Below are 22,268 nucleotides of genomic sequence, written 5' to 3'. Positions count from 1 at the left end.
ACATGGCAAACTTTGTGTTTCCAATGGTGATTCGGGTTCGAGGGGCACTGGAAAAGGTAAAGAGAAGACAAGGGACTTATTTCTCATTAATGAAGATAATTAGCTGGAATATTCGAGGTCTGGGGAGTAGAAGGAAAAGATTACTTGTAAAAGAGCATCTACGGAGGTTCAAACCAGATATAGTAATTCTGTTGGAAACTAAAAAGGAGATGGTGGACAGACAACTGGTGGCAAGTGTTTGGGGATCAAGATTCAAGGGATGGGTCTTCTCTCCTTCCATGGGAAGGTCTGGTGGTATAGCAGTTATGTGGAATTCCCAATCCGTTTCGGTAATTGATTCTCTGATTGGTGAATTCTCGATTTCCATTAAAATTGTTGAGAGTATTGGGACGGAATGGTGGCTATCTGGGATTTATGGTCCATGCAGACAAAGGGAACGAAACAGTTTCTGGAATGAATTGGTGGATCTGTACGGGTATTGCGGCGTCAACTGGTGTCTCGGAGGCGATTTTAACGTGGTCCGCTTCACAGCTGAAAAGTCGAATGGCGGAAGAGTGACTAAAAGCATGCGAGAATTTAATGACTTTATCCAAGATACAAATCTACGGGATCCAAACCTTCTCAACAGTTCTTTCACTTGGTCTAATCTAAGAGAGAATGCAATCTGCAGAAGACTTGACAGATTTCTGGTGTCGGGCAGCTGGGAAGATTATTTTCCTCATTACCGCCACAAAGCTTTGCCACGAGTCACATCCGACCACTGCCCTATTGAGCTGGATACTTCTAAGGTGAAATGGGGCCCTTCGCCGTTCCGGTTCGAAAACATGTGGTTGAATCGCCCGGATTTTAAGAGGAATATCAAGTTGTGGTGGGGTGAGGACCAGATTTCGGGATGGGAGGGATACAAGTTCATGACAAGGTTAAAATTGATAAAGTTGAAATTGAAAGATTGGAGCAAAGTGGAATTTGGGGAAGTAGAGCTACACTTAAGGGAGGCTGAAGCTAGATTATTGGTGCTGGATCAACAAGAAGGGAGAGAAGGATTGGACCATTTTTTGAGGATCGAGAGAGAAAATCTTCTTCTAAAGATCGGAGATTTGGCCCAAAAGGAGGAAGTCAAGTGGCGACAAAGAGGAAAGGTAAAATGGGCTAGAAAAGGTGATGGAAATACTAAATTCTTTCACAAAGTGGCAAATGGAGTCAGGAAAAGAAACTTCATAGATAAATTAGAAGTGGAGGGATTGGGTGTAATAGAAGACGAAGACAACATTGAAAAGGAAGTGCTTCATTTCTTTAAAAAATTATATAGCAGCAACAGAAATCGAGGATGGGGAGTAGAAGGACTAAATTGGTGTCCTATTAGTCAATTGGAGGCTGATTGGCTTGAACGCCCATTCGAATTGGAGGAAGTTTATAAAGCAGTTTTTGATTGTGGCAAGGATAAATCCCCGGGCCCAGACGGTTATTCTATGAGTTTTTTCCAATCTTGCTGGGAGATGGTCAAGGGCGACCTTATGAAGGTTATGCAAGATTTTTTCCATAGTGGGATTGTGAACGAGGCTACAAATGAAACCTTCATTTGTATCATTCCTAAAAAGGTGAATTCTGTGAAGGTTACTGACTATACACCGATTAGTCTTATTACGAGCCTATATAAAGTAATCTCCAAGGTTTTGGCTTCAAGACTGAGAGAGCTTCTTGGAGATACAATCTCTCAATCTCAGGGAGCTTTTGTCCAAAAGAGACAAATTCTAGATGCAGTATTAGTCGCGAATGAAGTTGTAGAGGAAGTCAGAAAACAGAAGAGAAAAGGGCTAGTGTTCAAAATAGATTTCAAGAAAGCTTATGATCATGTGGAATGGAATTTTTTAGATGATGTACAGGAAAGAAAAGGTTTTGGAGCCAAATGGAGAAGTTGGATTAAAGGATGCTTGGAATCTGTCAACTTTTCTGTCATGATCAATGGAAAACCAAGAGGAAAATTTAGGGCGTCGAGGGGAATAAGACAAGGGGACCCCCTATCACCATTCCTATTTACCTTGGTTAGTGATGTATTAAGCAGATTAATAGAAAGGGCTGCAGAAACTAACATAGTACATGGTATAGTAACTGGGCATGATCAAGTGGAAGTGTCTCACCTTCAGTTTGCAGACGATACCATTTTCCTTTTGGATGGTAAGGAAGAGTATTGGCTAAATCTGCTAGAGCTGTTGAAGTTGTTTTGTGATGTGTCCGGAATGAAGATTAATAAAGCTAAAAGTAGCATCTTTGGGATCAATTTTAATACCGAAGCACTAAATAGAATGGCGGACAGGTGGGGTTGTGAGGTAGGTTGCTGGCCTATGGTGTATTTGGGTCTTCCTCTTGGAGGAAACCCAAGAACTCTTCATTTCTGGAACCCAGTAATGGACAAGGTGGAGAAAAGACTGCAAAAATGGAAGAGGGCTTGTTTATCCAAAGGTGGAAGGTTAACGCTAATCCAAGCGGTGTTGAGTAGCATTCCTTCTTATTATATGTCATTATTCAAGATGCCTATAGGAGTGGCTGCCAAATTGGAACAACTGATGCGTAATTTTTTATGGGAAGGCATAGAAGAAGGGAAGAATTGCCACTTGGTGAGGTGGGAAAGGGTGATTAGATCAAAGGAGGCAGGTGGTCTCGGAATTGGCTTTTTAAGAGAAAGAAATGAAGCCCTCAGAGCTAAGTGGTTGTGGAGATTTCCACTGGAATCCAATTCCTTATGGCATAGGATCATTAAGAGCAAGTACAGAATCGACTCCAACGGGTGGGATACTAAAAAGTTAGCTAATGTGTCATGTAGGAATCCTTGGCGAGAAATTTCAAAAGGTTATAATTCTTTCCTTCTTTGCTGCAGATTTTCTGTTGGAAATGGAGAGAAAATCAGATTCTGGGAGGACTTTTGGTTGAAAGAAGGGATACTGAAAAATTTGTTTCCTAGACTCTTTTCCTTGTCTAGGAAAACAAATCATAGCATATCCCGTTTTGTGAACACTCAAGAACTACCTCTTAATTGGGACTTTGATTTCAGAAGAAACTTGTCCGAGGCTGAAATTGCAGAAGTGGTAATACTTTTGGATATTTTGGGAAAGGTGAGATTAAGTAGCTCTAGATTGGATCGGAGATCTTGGGAGATCGAGGAGCAGGGTTTGTTTTCGTGCAAGTCTTTCAGATCTTTTCTTCTCTCTACTTCCAGGGATGTCTTTCCCCCCTTCCTCTCAATCTGGAAGGCAAAGACACCTCCGAAAATTCAATTCTTTTTGTGGCTGGCAGCAAATGGTAAGGTTAATACTTGCGACATCATTCAAAGGAGACATCCAAAGAAGTGTTTATCCCCTTCTTGGTGTGTTCTTTGTAAAATGAATGAAGAAAACATAGATCACCTGTTCATTCATTGTTCGTACTCCCTAAAATTATGGTGGAGGATGTTGGAGGTTCTTGGAGCGGAGTGGGTGACTCCTAAGGGGTGTCTTGAGTTCCTTAGTATCAAGTTCGTGGTTTTGGGGAAGGGAAAGAGAGCTGGGATCCTGCGTGGCTGTCTTGTTCACGCTATATTCTGGAACATTTGGATGGAGCGCAATCGAAGAATCTTTCAGTGTCACTTAGGAGTAAGGGCTGAGGAGTTATGGGATAGAGTTAAATTCTGGGCTTCTCTTTGGGCATCGGGTTCTAGGCAGTTCAAGAATTATCATTACTCTATCATCTTGAGAGACATGGCTGCTGTCTTAAGATAATGTTACATAAAGTCTTGTTTTATTCCTATAGTTTTATCTTCAGTCATAGCTAGCTAGATTGTCTTTAGTTGTTCTGGAGTTTCCCTTTTCATTGTTTAATCGAGGTTTTTTTCCTCTTGATTATCAATACAACGTTTCTATTAAAAAAAAAAAAAAAAGTGCCGAACCATTTTTGTGGATGTCATGTGACTGCATTCCAGTACCATGCAATAATTTCACCCCAAATTGAAAGACAAGTGGAGTGGGGTTTAAATTCTCCCACTTTTTGCACATATGGCAACTGAAGGAGACAAATTTTTGGAATCTGATATTGCCGTCTACTTGAATTTTGTTTGGGAAAACATTCCTGGTAGTCCTCATTTAGCATCAATAACAACTGTTGAGTTCACATTCTACAGGCAGCGTCTGATAAATCCCATCTCTTCATCGTGGTTTAAAATAATCCTCTCAAATTACTCCTGCAGATGCATGTCCAACTGCTCAGAAGTACAATCAGTAACTCAGACTGAGAGGTCACAATTTTTTATTTTTTATTTATTTTGGAAAAGAAACTTGTATTAACAGGTGAAATAAGTACAGAACGAGATGGACAAGAAGCCCATCAGCAGGATAAAAAACCAGACTCCCCAAAGATTAGAAGATTATGTTTAAAACATAAATCACAAAGAGAAATAAATTACACATGAGAAAAGATAAACCACACTGTTGTTAGTTACAATTTCATACGTAAAAAGAATAAGATAAATTACAACATAAATCACAAAGAGAAATTAAAAAAAGATAAATAGATGGAACCCGTAATCTCAATAGAGAAAAGAAATTAGATAACTCACAAAGTTCTATAATCTATAGAGCCCGGGTAATGTCAAAAGCAGTAAGTGAACAAACCAGAGACCGACAACCTAACTCGAAAATCATCAGACATGATCATTTTCCTTCACTCTCTGGCTCTTTGTAAAAGGACTGATTTGGGTAGAGACAGTTAAGGTACATGTATTAAGCCACCAAACAGAGTACAAAGAAGAACCACATGTCATGGGAAACTATTTGAATAAGGATTACGGAGGAGAAATAGTTCTGCTAATTAAATAACCACACAACTTCTATAAAAACATGCATCGTATTGTGAATTCTCTGTCAAGGTTCAGCACAGGACTTAAAAAACATATCGTTATTTATTTAGGGTGTTTCTAACAGTTGAAAAAATGAATAACACATAAATCTAAACACTCCATCTAATCAATCTTGCCGGTATGAACTTAATATTATCATGCTGAAAAATAAGTCTTAATCAACTTTTGTAACATAGAAAATATTCCTGTAAGTCTGAGAGTTTTTATTATTTTATCATCTTTGTTAAGACAAATTCATTGGTAAAGAATTAGTTTTAATGATTAATAATGTACACAATAGATAACAGAAACAAAGACAATAGTTTTGTATCATCCCTATTTGCTAAATCTGTGAACAACAACCTTAGAGTTCCAAGATTGTCGAACACACCATGGAAAATATCAACAAAAAGGCAATCTGTCCAGATAGTCTTGCCCATACATCATACATGTGGCAATGGATTTGTAGTAAGTCACCAAACAGAGTACAAAGAAGAAGAAATTAATTGAAACTAGCATGTATCACTATAACTTTAGGGTTTCTGTTTTTCCTCAGCAGTTGATAAAAAAAAAAAAAATTCACACAAATCTAAATGCTCCATCTAGACTATCTTACCAAGGTATGAAATATATTATCATGCGGCAAAACTTGTATGAACTTTGCAACTGTGTAATGTCTAGTAAATGTCAGACACTGCACCAGTGACTTCAATGAAAACAAATCAAATGAGTAGCTTCGTACGCTCTGTTGGATGAAACCTGTTCCGGTACATCACTTCTAACCATCTCCTTGCCTCAGAAGTCCTCCCATGTTTAAGAAAACCTTGTACTAAGGTGTCATAAGTCCACCGGTTAGGCTCATACCCTTTCTGGCACATCTTATTGAACAATGCACAAGCACGGTCCATATTGGTCTCGCTTAGTCTTCTCAGCAACAAATTGTATGTGTATACATCTAGCGGAAAGCACTTTTCAATTACTTCTTCCAAATTCTCAATATCTTGGCTCAACCTGACACGACCAGAAAATGCACCAATAAGCAGACCAAGCATTGAACTATCAGACTTCTCATTTGGCACCTGTCTCAGTTGAACCCAAGCCTCGTAGAGCTCTTGACTTTTCAGAGAATGCAACAGAAGTATGTTACCAGTAAAGGATGTAATATGGCGGCCAACTTTCTCCAAGTCATTAATGAGATTTACTGCTATATGATATCCTTGATTCCAGCACAACAACTGTATAAGAAACTCATAACAGTCATCGCTTGGAACCACTCCCTTCTCTCTCATTTCCTTCAAGAAGTCAAGTGCAATATCCGCCCTTTTGACCTTGCAGAGACCAACAATCATTGTGCTGTATAATCTTCTCCCCATCTCTCTTCTCTGGTGCAGATCATTGAAGAAGTTCAAAGCATCCGAAATTCGTTCACTCCTCAAATAACTCTGCAACATAAGAACATCAGATCTCAGATTGGGCTCAATCCCACTTCGCTGCATCGTCTCATATACTTGTCTAGCCAGATCGGGCCTTTTCGCATGCCCAGCTCCATAGATGAAAAAGTTGTAAATTTGACAACTAGGTTCCCGACAACACAACTGCAGCTCTAACAAATTAAAAAATTGCTTATCTGGATTTTCCATATCACATAGACAGCAAATTACACCTCTGAACAGGTTACGAGTCGGTGAGTGACCCTTTTCTTGCATTTCAATCAGAAGTCTAGCAGCAATATCACCCCTACTTGACTGGTTAAAACCATGTATCAAGTTAAAGTATGTACTCTTTCTAGCAACTTTATTTATTCTGTTGAGTTCCCCGTGTATTAAATAACCATCTTCTACCCTCTTAGTTCTACACAGAGTTGTAATGAACTTATCATATGTGTAACCACTTGGCATAAAGTTCCGCTCTAGCGCAAAAATAACCAACTCCTTCATCTTATCGAGCTTTCCCTCTCTGCACAAAGCATCTGCAAGTATAGAAAATGTTTTTCTACCCGGAAAATAACCTTGTTCCATAGAATTCTTCAACACTCTATATGCTTCGTCCACGCTGCCATCCCCACAGAAAGTATTGATCAAATAGTTGTAAGCCATACTACTAGGAGAGAACCCAAACTCAGATTTTGAATTATACAACTCAAGAGCAATATCAACCATTCCTGCTTTGCAAAAGAAGCACAAGGCAGCATTCATGGTGACCTTATCAGGGCAAATCTGACCATCCTTCATCTCCATCAACAAATCACAAACCTCCTCAAGCCGATCCTCCCTCAAAAGCCTACATATCAAAGTATTGTACCTAAAAGTATCAGGCACATACCCTTCCAATGACCTCTTGTTATGCAGAAACTCCAACGCCCCATCTAACCTCCCAGCATGAACAAGATCACGTATCCACACACCATAGGCACTCTCCATGAGTTCCACCCCAGCGCCCTTAAACTCCTCCACCAACTTCCCAGCCTGCTCGAACTTATTATTCTTACAAAGGGCATCCACAAGAACACTCACGGCATGCCCATTGACGGCCCTCCCGTCAGACAACATTTTACGCAAATACTTTTCAGCATCATCCAGCAAGTTCTGCTTACAATACCACTTGAGCATGATGGAATGAGTGATCTCGTTCTCAAAACCCCTCAAAGAAATCTGCTTGGCAATGACCTGAACAGCATCAAAACAATTCTCTTCCACCAAAGCATTCAAAAGAACATGGTAAGCAAACACATCCAGGTCAAGCCCCTGAAAGCGCATTTTACCAAACAGTTGGAGTGCAATGTCGGGTTTGCCAGCCACGGCATAACCCATCACCAAAGTGTCCTGAAATCGAACCGAATGCGCATACCTCTGCTTCCTGTAGGTGGACAGGAAATCAAGCATCAGTGACATGAGCTTGGCGCGAGAAAGAATCTTGAAAATGGCGTTGAAGGTCGCGCGGGTGTGGTTAAAGCCGTGCTGGCGGCCGACCCAGTCGAAGAACTTGAGACAGGATAGGACGTCGTGGCCGCTGCTGCCATAGCGGAGCACCTCCAAGACGAAGGTCTCAGAGAGGCGGAGGTTCAGATGGGCAAGCGCCGAGTCGGCGGAGGAGCGGTGGTGATAGTGAAACGACACGCCGTTGGAGTTGTCGAGGTCGAGGACGGTGTTGTCGTCTTCGGTGGTCTTGAGGATCTGGAAGATGCGGTCGATCAACGCGTCGTTGCGGCTCTTGAACCATTCTTTGAAAGAGAGGACGACGTCCTTGGCTTGGATCAAGCAGGCGGTTGATGTCGTTGAAAACGCAGCACTAGGGCTAAAACAGTAAGAAGAAGGTGAGCAGGGACCGGAGCTTACAAAACCATTGGCATTGAGAAAGGAAAAGACATAGTGGTAGTTGGTGCTTGCCCTAGATTTGGATAAATTTCTCAGAGAAAAAAACATATTATCATCAAGAAGAACTAGGGTTTTGGAGGAGGAGGATGGTTCTTTTCAATTCGAGGGCTTTGGCATGAGGAGATGAGGATTTGGGATTATTTGGGTTCAGCCATAGTTTCGAAACCCCTCTAGTTTCCGAACCCAGACAGTGAGCTTGCAGCAGCCACAGTTGCGACTCGCAATAGTCTGGGAGTACATACAATAGTCTGCTTAACGCCGTAATTGACATGTATGCACCGGCAATTACCAACTTGCCACTGGTTCAAAAATCTATGCTGGTGTACCACTTAGGATAGAAACTCTCATGCAATGGGATAATGCATTTTGTTATCCCAACCAATAATGTGCTGACACATAAAATAACTTTTTCACATGTCATTATGTTATTGATCGGGGATAGCAAAGCAAAACAGTGCTATCCCATTCAAGTAAGTGATTTTTGCCATTCTAGGAATGGTAAAAATTCTCGCCGGGTGTCAAGGCTAGTTCATTGATTTTGGAGGTCTTGGGCAAAAATGAAAAATGAGGCCTTTTTTGTTTAACACTTATCTCATTTTGAACAAAAATTATAATAAAAAGTTTCAAACTTAGGTCGTAAGTAGGTTAGTTTAAGTAAAAATAAAAGCTCATTATACAAAAGATAAAGAAAAAGGCCCAAAAAAAAGTTCAAAATAAAGCCCAAAAAGCATTAGTTTCACACATAAAAGGCCTTTTTTGCTAGTATACTTATTGGCTTGGAGGTGTGTAGGAGGCCCCATTGTTTTGGGGGCATGTGTCGTCGCCCATCCCTCACACCCTATGGGTCAGGCCCGTCAGGTGTTCGGACCGGGTATGGGGATCCTGAATTTTAAAAATCCCCTGTCAGGTACTGGCCGGGATGATATTGTTATTCTCATTCCCAAACCCGACCCCATGATTGAGATATGTATTTTAAAGTAATTTACATTTAATATAACTATGTATGTGTTTACCCGTTTTGATTTGTCTCCTGTGATGGTAGGGTAAAATTCCTCATTGCCTTGAAAACCATTAACTGGTCAACAAGTCAACTTTCTTTAGTGTGCGAGCGTGCCACTACTAGTAATGAAAAATTCTAGCAGACCTTTTGAAATAGACAACTTGCGCCCCAAGTCATTGATTTCTAAACAAACGATTGTGAATTTGGGTGAGGAATATCTCTCAAGTAAGTTCTTTTCTTGCCTCAGACTGGTAAGGACTTCATAATTTTTCATAGTACAAAACTGGTAGTTCTGGCCAGAATAAATGATAAGAAAGTGAACTGTTTTCAGGCAGAATTCTCCTTAACAAAGCTCAAAAGGGAAAAACTGACTCTAGAAAGACGAAAAGAAGGCTAGACTTCCATTTCTGTCTGGGTAGATACTTCTGATCCGGGCTGGATTGGGTATGCCTGTGCTAGACTGGACTGTCAACAACTTCAACTGCTAAGCTTTAGCTGTAAATCGATACCAAAGTTTGAGTTTGGCAAAGCTTTAATCTATTTCAAACCTTGGAAGGCTTTTTGAACGGGCAGAACTGGGGGCTCTTTAGTCTGAAAGGGGCAGAAGTGGCTGGACTTGAGGATTACTGAGTTGGAACTGCACTGTGGTACCTGTTCGGCTTAGTCAGGGCTCTCCATAAATTTGTTGAGGTTTTCGTATTTGTAAAAACCCAAACTCTGCTTGTTTTGGCTTTTGCTGAACCATATTTGTAACGAGAGCAATCTCATTTTGAATGAATTTTTCTAAGTCTGAAACTGGAGGTTTCGATTTGGAGTTGGCTTCTTTCTTGCGGCTTAATGAGCTTTTGGTTGCTTCAGTTTGTCTGAAGGTTCTTTGAGATCAAGTGATCATTTTGAGTCTTTGTCTTTTTGACTGATTTTTGGTTGTTTGATTGATTGTCCTTTGATATGTTCATCTCCTCTCATATTTATAGAAAAAATGCTGAAGTGGGTTTTTAATCTTTTAAAAATGGGCGGCAGATATTTCTAAAACATTTCTATTTTTTAAGTGTCAAAAAGGGAAGTTATCCTTTTTTAGCAAGTAAACCGTCAACAGTCAGTTTCTAAAGCCATCACTTCCCTGTTTTCTTTCTTTTTAAGAGTTCAAGACTGCTGTGATGGTTAGTTCGATTTTCCAGATGAACAACTCCCTGTATCCTACTTATCTTTTTAAAAAATGTAGTCTGCCTATCCCTTGGGAATGATGCCTGCCAAATTATATATATATATATACAGAAATTCTCTTATGCGGACATCCGGACGTTATTATCGTGCGGACGCTGTGTATTTTGTACTACCCCTTTCTGTTTTCCTGCATGTCTACAATAGGATCCGCACGATAATAATGTGCGGACATCCGGATAAGAGAATAACTGTATATATATATATATATATATATATATATATAAAGGATTTTGATCTTTCTTTGTCCGTAAAAGACTAGAGAAACCTTCCTGCAAGAGTGCCTTCATTAATTCCTTGTAACATTTAGTTGACTTTTTTCAAAGTCAGGTAGTCACGTGGATTTCCTTGAGAAAAAATCTGCTGACTGGGCTTTCGAAAGAAATGCTAGATTTTTAGGGACTGGGCCCCACTTGATTTTTCACTGATCTGCTTAGTTTGCAACTACCATTTATTTTGGCATTTTTTACAACTCTGCCTTTTCAAAAAGCGTGGGTTTCTGATGTGAATTGGGCTTCCCTCCTTTTTGGTATTTTTTAAAGCCCAGTCTTTAGCTTCTCCAATTTGTGGGCCTTTCCTTGCGAAAATGGGCTGGCGCTTCTCGATTTCTTTTGGCCCAAACAGTATGATTATAAAATAATCAAGGCTTATTTACACCAATGGCCCCCTGAAACTACAGTTAAATCTCACATTGGCCCCTCAAACTTAAAGGGGCCCACTTACCCCACTTGACCATGGTTTGGTGACCCACTTTGTCCCTTGCCGTCAACTCAATCCAATCTGTTAACTATGATGACGTAGCAGGGGTGTTTTTGTAATTTCATACACATAGATCATTATTCACCATTTGAGGGGTGACGTGGAAAGTGAAGCCCACCTCCACATAGATAAAAATATAATTAAATATTCTAATGATTTAAAACTAAAATAAAACATTAAGAACTTTAGAACTAAAAAAAAAAAATCTCTCTCCCCCCCTATTTCTCTCTCTTTACCCAAACCCCTTCTGGCAGCCATAACCGCCCCTCCTCAAGCCATCCCCCACTCTACCCAAACAACCACCAACCTAGATGGTGGGGAAAATTGCTCCTCTTTTCTGACTAATATTCCAATCACTCCCATCAGCTACATCTCTTACTCACAAACCAAAACTCTCTCTCTGCCTTTGTCTCTCCCATGCTCCTACACCATGGTTATACTCTCAGTCGTATCACCTCCACCGTTGAAAAAGAAAAAAAAACCCAAAAACTAAGAAATCAACATTCTTCTTCAATTACATTTCCAGAAAAACTCATGAGAATTTAACACCAACCAAACAATATATACAAATCCACTGCTGCCCCAAATTTCCGCAATCACCCACAAAATTCCTCTCTCAAACCATGCCCACATCCACCACTCTCACACCTACAAGTTTTTCTTGTCAACCCTTAAGTTGGGTTTTGTAGCAAAGATTGTAAGAGAGAGAGAGAGAGAGTGACGACCGCCAAGACCAAGTTCTGAAACGGGTTAGCATTTGCGACCTGATTAAGCCATCGGATCTCCTTGAAGTTGTGAAGCCTTCGATGGTGTTGATGGGGCCGTAAGTTGTTGGAAGAGAGAGAGGGGAAGAGAGAGAACGGAAGAGAGATAGAGGGAAAGAGAAAATTAACCAATTTTTTTTAATGTTTTATTTTAATTGTTTTTATTAGTTTTAATAATTAGAATATTTAATTATATCTTTATCTATGTGGAAGTGGGCTCCACTTGCCACATCACCCTTCAATTGGTGGATAATGATTCATGTGTACGAAATTACAAAAAACACCCCTGCCACGTAATCATAGTTAACAGACTTTTGGACGGAGATGACGGCATGGGGCAAAGTGGGTTACCAAACCACAGTTAAGTAGGGTAAATGGGCAACTTTAAGTTTGAAGGGGCAATGTGAGATTTGACCGTAGTTTCAGGGGGTATTAGTGTAAATAAGCATATAATCAATAAATATATATAATTTAATATTTATTTAGTTTTATCAAATTGAATTGAGATGATTGTGAGTAGTTTCATTGAAGGGTTAATTTCAATTTAGTACCCTAAATTCTTACCCTTAAGGAATGTTTGTCCTTGCACTCTCAATTTTAACAATCATGTACCATAATCTTTTTAATTTTTTGCATTTTGGTTATTGGCGTCCAAATTTCAATTAATTGCCATGTGGCAGGACTGCATCCCACTTATTTGCTTCTTTCAATGTCAGTTGAAGGGTATTTTTGAACAATTGCTGCCTCCTGCCCAAACTTGCAAAAAATGAGTCTTTTTTCTAGTACAAGCGATAGTCTAAACTATAGGGAGGAGCTTCTCACATGGATCCTGAGCCTCTGCATTTAGGTTCCATGCATTTACACACATTTCATTAAATCTAAACTACTCAAACAATCTACCCATCCAACACAAGACACATCATCAAAATTTTGGGTCAAGTTTTTTTTTTTTCCCCAAAACTCATGTTAACTTAAACGTTAATGTCATTTGGACTCTCTTTTTACGCACTTCCTCCTCCTCCTCCTCTTGTGTTTGTGCCTTTTTTTTCTTCTTCTTTTTTAACTCCTTTCTTCCTGCTTCTTTATTTTTTATTTATTTAAACAACTGATTTCATTAAGAAATTGATTTCATTAAGGGAGCCAAGCCAACGAAATAACAACAAGATCCAGAACAAAGAAACCACATAGTAATGAAACATGGATCTAAGCAAACAAGAGAAGAAAAATCACACATGATGAAATCGGGACGAGAGACAATCGACACCACCCAAACATAGCGTCGTCTATCCCTAACCTCAAAGATCCCTAAACATTGGGGGGCCATGGGAGCCCATCCCTGGTTTGAGCGTTCTTTGTGGTTCAATTGTCTCACTGCAATTTGCCCCCTGAAAAAAACAATTGCCTCGCTGCAAAGAGGAGGAAGGGTAAAAAAACAACAATACAAACCACGTTATAACATTTGGGTTAATATGCATTTTGTTAAGAAAAAAAATTGACTTAAAATTGTGTCATGTGTTTAGATTATTTGAGTGGTTTAGATTTAACGAAATGCAGGTAAATGCACAAAATCTAAATGTAGAGGCTCGAGACCCTTCTCACACACACGCATACACAACCAAAATGTCATGGGGGTTTGAATTGAGACTTGATATGCAAGTCAAGGCCCTTTTTCACTAGACTAGACCCTGTAGGCCATAATTTTTTTTTAAAAATCAAAGTACTTGCAAAAGACACTGTTTGTGCCTAATAAATCTCGGTCGTAAAGCTGACTGAAGGAACTTCCTCTCGGCCCTAGCACCTGCCCATGAACTGAAACGTGGCGTTTCGTTAGGCATTTGCCTCCCTAAAAAACAAAAGAAAAGCTGCGAGGGCAGAATCCTCTCAGCCTCCCGCGGTATTATCGGCCGAGGACGAAGGACGCAGGAGCCACGACCGAAGGTATTAAGGTCACATCGCCACATGGCAGCATGGTCCCACACTTCATTTAATGAAGTAACGCCTCTGTTTATTGCAGCAAACCCACTGGCCGCAAAAAAGGATTTAATGCACGAGGGAAGATGGGAAGTGACTGAAGTCAGGGTTTGGTGATGGGAATCAGAGTAGTTAGGTGCAAACATTCTCTCAAATATTCTTACAACTTGAGAGGTCAGGTCATCAACCACCAGACCAGGGCATTTAATGCGTTCCCACAGCCAAAGGTGCAGAACCCACGATCAGGGCGGCAGCCTAGATTTACTGGGATTTATGGGGTCACACCACCATGCTTCACGATCCCAAATGTCGATTGGACTACCCACTTGCTCTGATCAGGCTCCACCATGCAGATTTTCAGCCTCGATTACTCCTCCAGAGCTCCTCCTATAAATACCAAGCTCAGACTACATTCAAAGGGTTCAAACACCAAACCAAAAGCCTCCCACGGAGCAAATTTATATTTTCCTGTAATGCACTTTCAATACCTTTACTTGCTTTCCTAGGAGTAGTGATAGATTGTAAGGAAAATTCATTCATCAATATATCATACGACCCTTGATTTTCAAGCCGCCGGAGCACCATCTTTGTTACTATCTCATCTACCCCATATATCATACGACCGTCGCTCTCCGAGCAATGTGCCGGAGCACCGCCCAAAACCCACCATCAACACCACCACTAAACGGCCTTGTAGCTCAGGTCGTGAACCTAACGGCCGAGATTAGTTCCTCTCTCGGCCACAATCGTTTGATTAGGAGTCGAACTCAAACAGGCGCACCACTTAACCATTTTATCCAAACCGCATCACCAGCTCGACGCACGGTAGACCGTGCTGGCACACCCGCGCACAACCGCACCGCATCCAAAAGAAGGACGTTACGTGTTGACGCATATCCCCTCGGCCCGGAGCACCAGGGCGTGAGATTTGCGCAAAGCCAACAGACACCATTTTCCTGAAAATACCCTTCAATTGACATCGAAAGAAGCAAATAGGTGGGACCCAGGCTTGCCACGTAGACAATTAACGGAAATTTTGATGGTGAAGTTGCAAAAATTAAAAATATTAAGGTACATGATTGTTAAAATTGAGAGTGCAGGAGCAAACATGCCTAAAGGGTGATAGTTCAGGGTACTAAATTAAAATTAACCCTTCATTGAATTTTATAGGTAAATTAAATGTGATTGATACTTTAAGGTGAAATTAATGTTATAATGTAGGATAAGTATTTTTCGTTAAGAAAAAAATATATCGAGGATTCGGGGCGGGTTTGGGAGAGCCCCCCTGAATCTCATTGCAGGAACAAAGATCCTTCAAAATATCATTGTGATTTTTGTGACAAGGATGGGCACTCCGATTCTCATTGCCGATACAAAAGTAGACAGGGCAATCAGTCTACGGGAGATCAATCCACCGGAAATCAGTCGAATAGGAACCATGCATCTAGCAGGAATAATCAGAATAGATCCAATAAGCCTCCCTTCATTGCTGCTGTGCATGCCAATCCATCACCATCCATCACCGGCGTCACTCTCACTCCATAGGAATATCAAAAATTTCTTTCCATGGTTTCTAATGGTAAAAGTAGTCCTTTGGCAAATAACTTTTCAGGTATTTCATGTGGCCTAACCTCTAGTTTCAATTCCTCTACTTGGATTATTGACTCGGGTGCCACTGACCATATGATATCAAATTCAAAATTATTTCATACCAAAACATCCATTACTTGTGCACCAGTCAAATTACCCACTGGCCAAATAGCATCTATTACACATATAGGCTAGTCAAATCCATCCCCCACATTACCCTTGCAAAATGTACTCTTTGCACCTTCTTTTCAATTCAATTTAATGTCTGTTCATAAGATTACCAAGTCCTTAAATTGTTCTGTCACATTTTATCCTAATGAACGCATTTTCCAGGACCTAGTTACGAAGAAGAGGATTGGCAAGGATAGTGTGCGTGGTGGTCTCCACTACTTGGATTCCGAAGATGCTCCCATTGTTTCCACCATCACATCTACAACCTTTAATCTCTGGCATTGGCGTTTAGCCATCCCTCCCATATGGTTCAATCCAAGATTTTGCACCATTCAGATTTTGTTTCTTGTTTTAATAAGGATACTTGTTTGATTTGTCCATTAGCAAAACATGCTAGAACTCCTTTTCCTTTAAGTACTATTTCTAGTTCCAAATGCTTTGATTTAATACATTGTGACATTTGGGGCCCTTTCACAATTTCATCATTTACTGGTGCTAAGTATTTCTTAACCATTGTTGATGACTATTCCCGTTGCACTTGGACTTATCTCATGCATTTCAAATCTGAAGCTTTCCCACTTATACAACAATTTTTTTCTCTGATCAAATTGCAATTTAATTCTTCTATTTGCAAAATTCGCACCGATAACGGTTTAGAATTTCTCAATGCTAATCTTCAACAATTTTTTTCTTCTATGGGAGTGCAACATCAACGCACTTGCCCTGGCACACCACAACAAAATGGTGTAGTCGAGCGAAAACATCGCCACCTTCTCAATGTGGCCCGATCCATCCGTTTTCAATCTCATCTACCTCTCCAATTTTGGGGAGAATGCATCTTGACAGCTACATATCTCATCAATCGATTACCAAGTAAGGTTTTAAAAGGTAAAACACCCTATGAAATTTTATTTGGTAAACCACCAACATATACACACTTAAAAGTTTTTGGTTGTCTTTGCTTTGCCAACAATGTCTTACACAAAGCACACAAATTTGACAAACGAGCCACACCTGGAATTTTTGTTGGTTATCCCCACAATCAAAAAGGTTACAAAATTTATGATTATTCCTCCCATAAAATTTTTATTAGTCGGGATGTCCATCCAGTTTTTTGAAAACCATTTTCCTTATGAAACAACACCTTCCACTCATGATCATACCATTTTTTCACCTCCAAATATGCCTACACTACCTACAGATACCTATTGTGGGAGCAAATTTCCTCCCACGAGAATATTCGCCTAAAGATTCCTTCGTCTTCTTCGCACCTCTCTCTCCCTGCAAAACAGATCGGAGTAAAAGGACCACACCCGGGGGGTGTTGGCCAAAGGCCCTCCGATGCCTAAGTTAGGATGGGTGTTTCAAGGAAAACTGGGTGGCCAGAGCCGTGTGTGGAGGCCGGAGCCTTGTGTGTGTGAGAGAGAAAGAAGATGGTGGCTAGGGTTTGTGAAGGATAATTTCTGCAGAGTTTCAGTAGGAATTTAGACGTACCTTAACCCTTGTGTGTAGCTAGGTATTTATAGGGGCCTCAGAGGCTAGGGTTTCGGAGGAATAATTCCGTAGAAGGAAATGAATTATTCCTCCCTGATTAGGTGAGATTTGATTAATTAGGGATTTGATTTATTTGATTTAAATCAAATCCCTAATTAGGGTAGGAATCAAATCAATCCCCATTTTAATTAGGTAATTGCCAATTTAATTGGGTAACTCCCAATTAGGTCAAATAATATCTAAATGGAAGGAATTATTTGACCTAGGGTGATTTAAGATTTAATTCGGTTCCCACAAATGCACCCCAGCTTCTGCATGGCGCGTGGTGGCATGTAGGAGATGTGAATTATCTATTGGGCTGTCCAACTGCAACTGGGCTTCCTTCTGTGACTTGGGCTCCTGCGTGGAGGAGGTCTTTGACTTGCCAATTTTATGAACACCCAATTGGAAAGGGTTTGAGATTCCTTGTAGGTCAAGGAATTTTTGCTCCTTATAAATGTAGGGCTCCTCCGAATTATTCTTCACATCAGAAATCTATCCTCCAAGAAGGAGAGAGTGCACCTCTAGGTAAATTGGCTCGAACTGAAAAATATATGTATAATTATATACGTATATATTTTCTTTGGTTTTCTTGGCTGGGGGTCCAGCGTGGTGAGCTTTGGTAGCAAAGAGAATTCTGCAAATAGAGGCATGCGAGCCTGGTGCGTGTTGGTGAGCCAGGATGGCTGCAAGGGTTGCTGGGGCAAGCTTGGGTCCGCGCGGAGGTGAGCCTGGTGCTGGAGACAGGTGTGTGAGGGCTGCAGTCTGGAGCATGTCATGGGCTGCGAGGCTGGAGGAAGCGAGCTAGGCCGCGACGACCCTGGGCTCGCGTGTGCTGTGCGCCAAGTGGGCTCAAGCTGGCAGGCGCTGGGCTCCTATGCAGATTTGGGCTGCCACCTGCTGGACCTCTTTTTTTTTTTTTTTTTTTTGTTGAGCTACGAACTATGAATTTTAACTTGCGATTTTCTTCATTACTTTTGCAGCTGCTCAACGACCATGTCTTCTAAAGGGAGAAGCCGATCACCAAGCTCGCAAGTGCCTTTGTACCTGTGGGGTGGTTCCCAAGTGCCCAAAAAGAAGTTTGTGGCAAATTTGCACCGTGTTACCACCGAGGGCCAGTTCAAGACAAGGCGTGCACTTTTCGACTCCGCCATTCCCAAGGACGTGCATGTCAAGTTGGCAGAGCCTTCATCCGACAGTGTACCTCGTGTGCATCCGAACAATCCAGGCGCCAGGATTATGACATTCCGTCCCTTCTATTTCTCGCTGGGCTTCACATTTCCGTTGTCAAAATTTTTCAGGGATGTGTTTTGCGCCATGGAGTGTGCCCCGAGCCAGTGTACTCCGAACGTTTATCGGGCGATCCTTTGCTTTGAGAACTTGAGCCGCTTTTTCCAGCTAGGCCTGACTGTGCATGAATTCTTCTACTTCTTCGAGGTGAGGCACTTCGAGAAGTATGCTCAAGTTCGCGCGTGCAAGCCAAGGTTGTTTGACAGTTTTAGCCAGGGCGATCATGTGTGGAGCAAGGACGTGCTGGAAGTCAATGGCAGATGGGAAGGGGAGGTTGGCGACGGTCCGCTCGTTCCTCCCACCTACTGTGATGGTAAGTTGCATCCCTTTAATCTGTTACAGTTTCCCTGAGATTCTTTGTTGTGTGTCTAATTGACTTTCGTCTTCTGCTTGCAGGAAGTGCCATCCGCAAGAAGCTCGTTCTCGACCCGGACATGACCAAGGTTCAGCAAGCACTGAACATCCCTGCCGAGTTTCGTGAATGGCGCTGGTTGCTGAGTGAATATCGGAAGGAGGTCGATGGCTTGCCCCCTGTTGAGGATGTTGAAAGATGGAAGCTGCATGGCTCGGACCTAAGTGATCTGCCAGTCGAGCAGGAGGAGTCCTCGACCGAGTTCTCTGAGGAGAAGAAGGCCAGCAGCAGATCTGCCCGCGATGAAGCCGTAATCTCACGATCAAGAGATAGGTCTCCACAGCGAAAGCAGTCAAGACCTCCTTCTGCCACGAACAAGTCTTCCTCAAGGGTGGTCTCGTCTACTGAGAAGACTGTGCCTCTGTCTAGCAATCATGACTTGTCTGCGAGGCCACGAACAGTCAAGCGCGGAGCTGACTCCCTGTTGCAAGTTGCAGCCAAAAGAGCTAAAGAGTCGTCTGCTCGAGCGAAGAGTCCTTCAGTTGCGCGAACTGCTGGTCCGGGAATTGGTGATAGCACTGCTGGGGGTGAGCTCGTGTCTAATCTGCTTAAAGCTGGCTTCCTATCAAGTCCGTCTGCTTATGCGAAGCTGGTTGACTATGTGTATCGAGCCGGTGACCTTGGCGCTTTCTCGAGCCTTCCCTTGGATAAGCAAGAAGAAGCCGCCATGTATCATCTTCAAAAGGGGATGGTTTTTAGTGTTGGGGCCATGCGGAACTCACGTGCTATTGCCCCCTCTTCTGCCCTGCTTGATGAGCTGGTGAAGAGGAATGTTGATCTGGCTGACAAGCTCTCGAACGAGCAGATTCGCCATGATGCGAGGATTTCCGAGATGAAGGAGAGTATGTCTGCGCTCAAGAGTTCTGTTGGCCAAAAGGATGGTGAGCTTGAGTCTCTTATGGCTACTCTGCTCGAACGCAAGGAAGCCTACTTTCGCCTCAAACATAAGCATGCTGCTCTGGCCCAAGATCGTGACAAGCTGCTAGCCAAGTTTGACACCCATGTGGATGCCACAGAGGCATCCAAGCATGAGATTGCTGCTAACGCGTACAAGTTGGGATACTTGGATTGCCGAAATGGTACTTCTCCATGCTGCCCTCTCGAAGATGATAATGGCGAGCCGCTTTGTCTTGACCTGCCCCCTGCTCAAAGTGAGCAGATCCATGCTGTGGACGTAGAAGCAATAGAAGAGCAGGTAGCAGATGAAGCTGCAATGGAGGAAGACAATGCCCAAGGTGGCACAGCTGACGAGGTTAGGGCAGATGCGGAGGAGCAGGCAGTTGAGGTTGTTGAGCAGATGGCGCTAGTCGAGCAAAGTGATGTTGAGGCAGCTGAGGCCGTGACCAGTTGAGGGTCGTTTGCCGAAGTCCCCTAGCAGATGTAGTTCATTTTTGCTGTTTTTTGAACTTTGTAATTTCTTTTCAATAAGTGAACTTTAGTTGACCACCTTATTTCTTGTTGAACTTGGCCGGTTGGCCACTTTGCTATGGAATTTTCAGTTCTCTTTCAAACTTCAATTCTCATTGTCTCTTGTAAGTGTATGTCCGGAGGCATAGCGTTTGAAAAAGACTCCATTGAATTTGTAATCGAGAAGTAGCTTGCCTACAATAGAGGTAAGGCTTGTAGCTTGTGTGCGCATGTCGGGGACATAGCGCTTGAAAAAGGCTCCATTGAGTTCGTGCTTCGAGGAGCAGCTTGTCTGCAATGGAGGTGGGGCTTGTTGCCTGCGAGTGTATGTCGGTGACATAACACTCGAAAAGTGCTCCATTGAGTTCGTGCATCGAGGAGCAGCTTGTCTGCAATGGAGGTGAGGCTTGTCGCCTGCAAGCGTATGTCAGGGACATAACACTCGAAAAATGCTCCATTGAGTTCGTGCTTCGAGGAGCAGCTTGTCTGCAATTGAGGTTCCATTGAGTTCGTGCATCGAGGAACAGCTTGTCTGCAATGGAGGTGGGGCTTGTCACCTACGAGCGTATGTCGGGGACATAACACTTAAAAAATGCTCCATTGAGTTCGTGCTTTGAGGAGCAGCTTGTCTGCAATGGAGGTTCCATTGAGTTCGTGCTTCGAGGAACAGCTTGTCTGCAATGGAGGTGGGGCTTGTCGCCTGCGAGCGTATGTCGGGGACATAACACTCAAAAAATGCTCCATTGAGTTGGTGCTTCGAGGAGCAGCTTGTCTGCAATGGAGGTGAGGCTTGTAGCGTATGTCGAGGACATAACACTCGAGAAATGCTCCATTGAGTTCGTGCTCGAGGAGCAGCTTGTCTGCAATGGAGGTAAGGCTGGTCGCCTGCATGTGTATGTTTGTGGGACATAATGCTCGAAAAAATACTTCATTGAAAAGCTTGCTCTTGTATTGATGTCGGTGTGACTACATCGCTTTATTGAATAAAAGAAATGGACAATATAAATAACATCGAAAGCAGTTTGTCTTCAATGGAAGTAAGGGAGGCCTGTTGCCTGGTAGGAGCCCAGCTGGTGAGCGAAGGGCTCCATGGATAGTATCTCCGAAGGTGGTGTGCATTCCATTGTCTTGGAGTTTCCTTTCCTTCTAGAGTGTCGAGGGTGTAACTTCCTCTGCCCCCAGGTCGGCTGATCACGTAGGGGCCTTCCCAGTTGGGTTCATCTTCTTTGACCCTTGCCTTGATACTGTGATGAAACTCTTTCTGAGCACAAGGTCCCCAGGTCGAAACTGTCTGATCTTGGCCTTCTTATTGTAGTAGGACGTCAGCTGCTGCTGGTAGGCTGCTGTCTGCCGTGCAAATCTCACGGCCTGGAGTTCCGGGCCGAGGGGACGTGCGTTAACACGGGGTTTCCTGCTTTTGGGTGCGGTGCGGTTGTGCGCGGGCGTGCCAGCACGGTTTACCGTGCGTTGATGTTTTGGTGAGCATTGGATGGGTGAATGGTGCGCCTGTTTGATCTGTCTTATTGGTCAAACGATTGTAGCCGAGAGAGGAACTGGTCTCGGCTGTTAGGTTCACGGCCTGAACTACAAGGCCGTTGAGTGATGGTGTTGGTGGTGGGTTTTGGGCGGTGCTCCGGCGCGCTGCTCAGGGAGCGACGGTCGTGTGATATATGGGGGTGAGTGAGCGAACAAACAGAGATGGTGCTCCGGCGCCTTGAACATCAAGGGTCGTATGATATATTGATGAATGGATTCTGCTTACAACCTAACACTACTCCTAGGAAAGCAAGTAAAGATATTGAAAGTGCATTACAGAAGAAGATAAGTTGCTCCGTGGGAGGCTTGTTTTGGTGTTTGAACCCTTTGAAAGTAGCTCGAGTCTTGTATTTATAGGAAGAGTCCCTTGATGAGT

At 42.4% G+C, this 22,268-nt stretch overlaps 1 protein-coding gene across 1 annotated transcript; it reads right to left on the bottom strand.

Moving 5' to 3' along the window:
* Window positions 1-5,266: 5,266 nt before the first annotated feature.
* Window positions 5,267-8,482, bottom strand: LOC110774237 (Pentatricopeptide repeat (PPR) superfamily protein). The gene has a single exon (XM_021978776.2). The coding sequence runs from the start codon at window positions 8,284-8,286 to the stop codon at window positions 5,587-5,589; it is 2,700 nt and encodes an 899-aa protein (XP_021834468.2). The 5' UTR covers window positions 8,287-8,482; the 3' UTR covers window positions 5,267-5,586.
* Window positions 8,483-22,268: the final 13,786 nt, after the last annotated feature.

Source organism: Prunus avium, chromosome 8, assembly GCF_965620075.1.
Source record: "Prunus avium chromosome 8, drPruAviu1.hap1.1, whole genome shotgun sequence".
NCBI classification, from domain to species: Eukaryota; Viridiplantae; Streptophyta; class Magnoliopsida; order Rosales; family Rosaceae; genus Prunus; species Prunus avium.
Note: the sequence above shows the minus strand (reverse complement) of the source record. Positions and strands in the feature narration are given on the sequence as shown.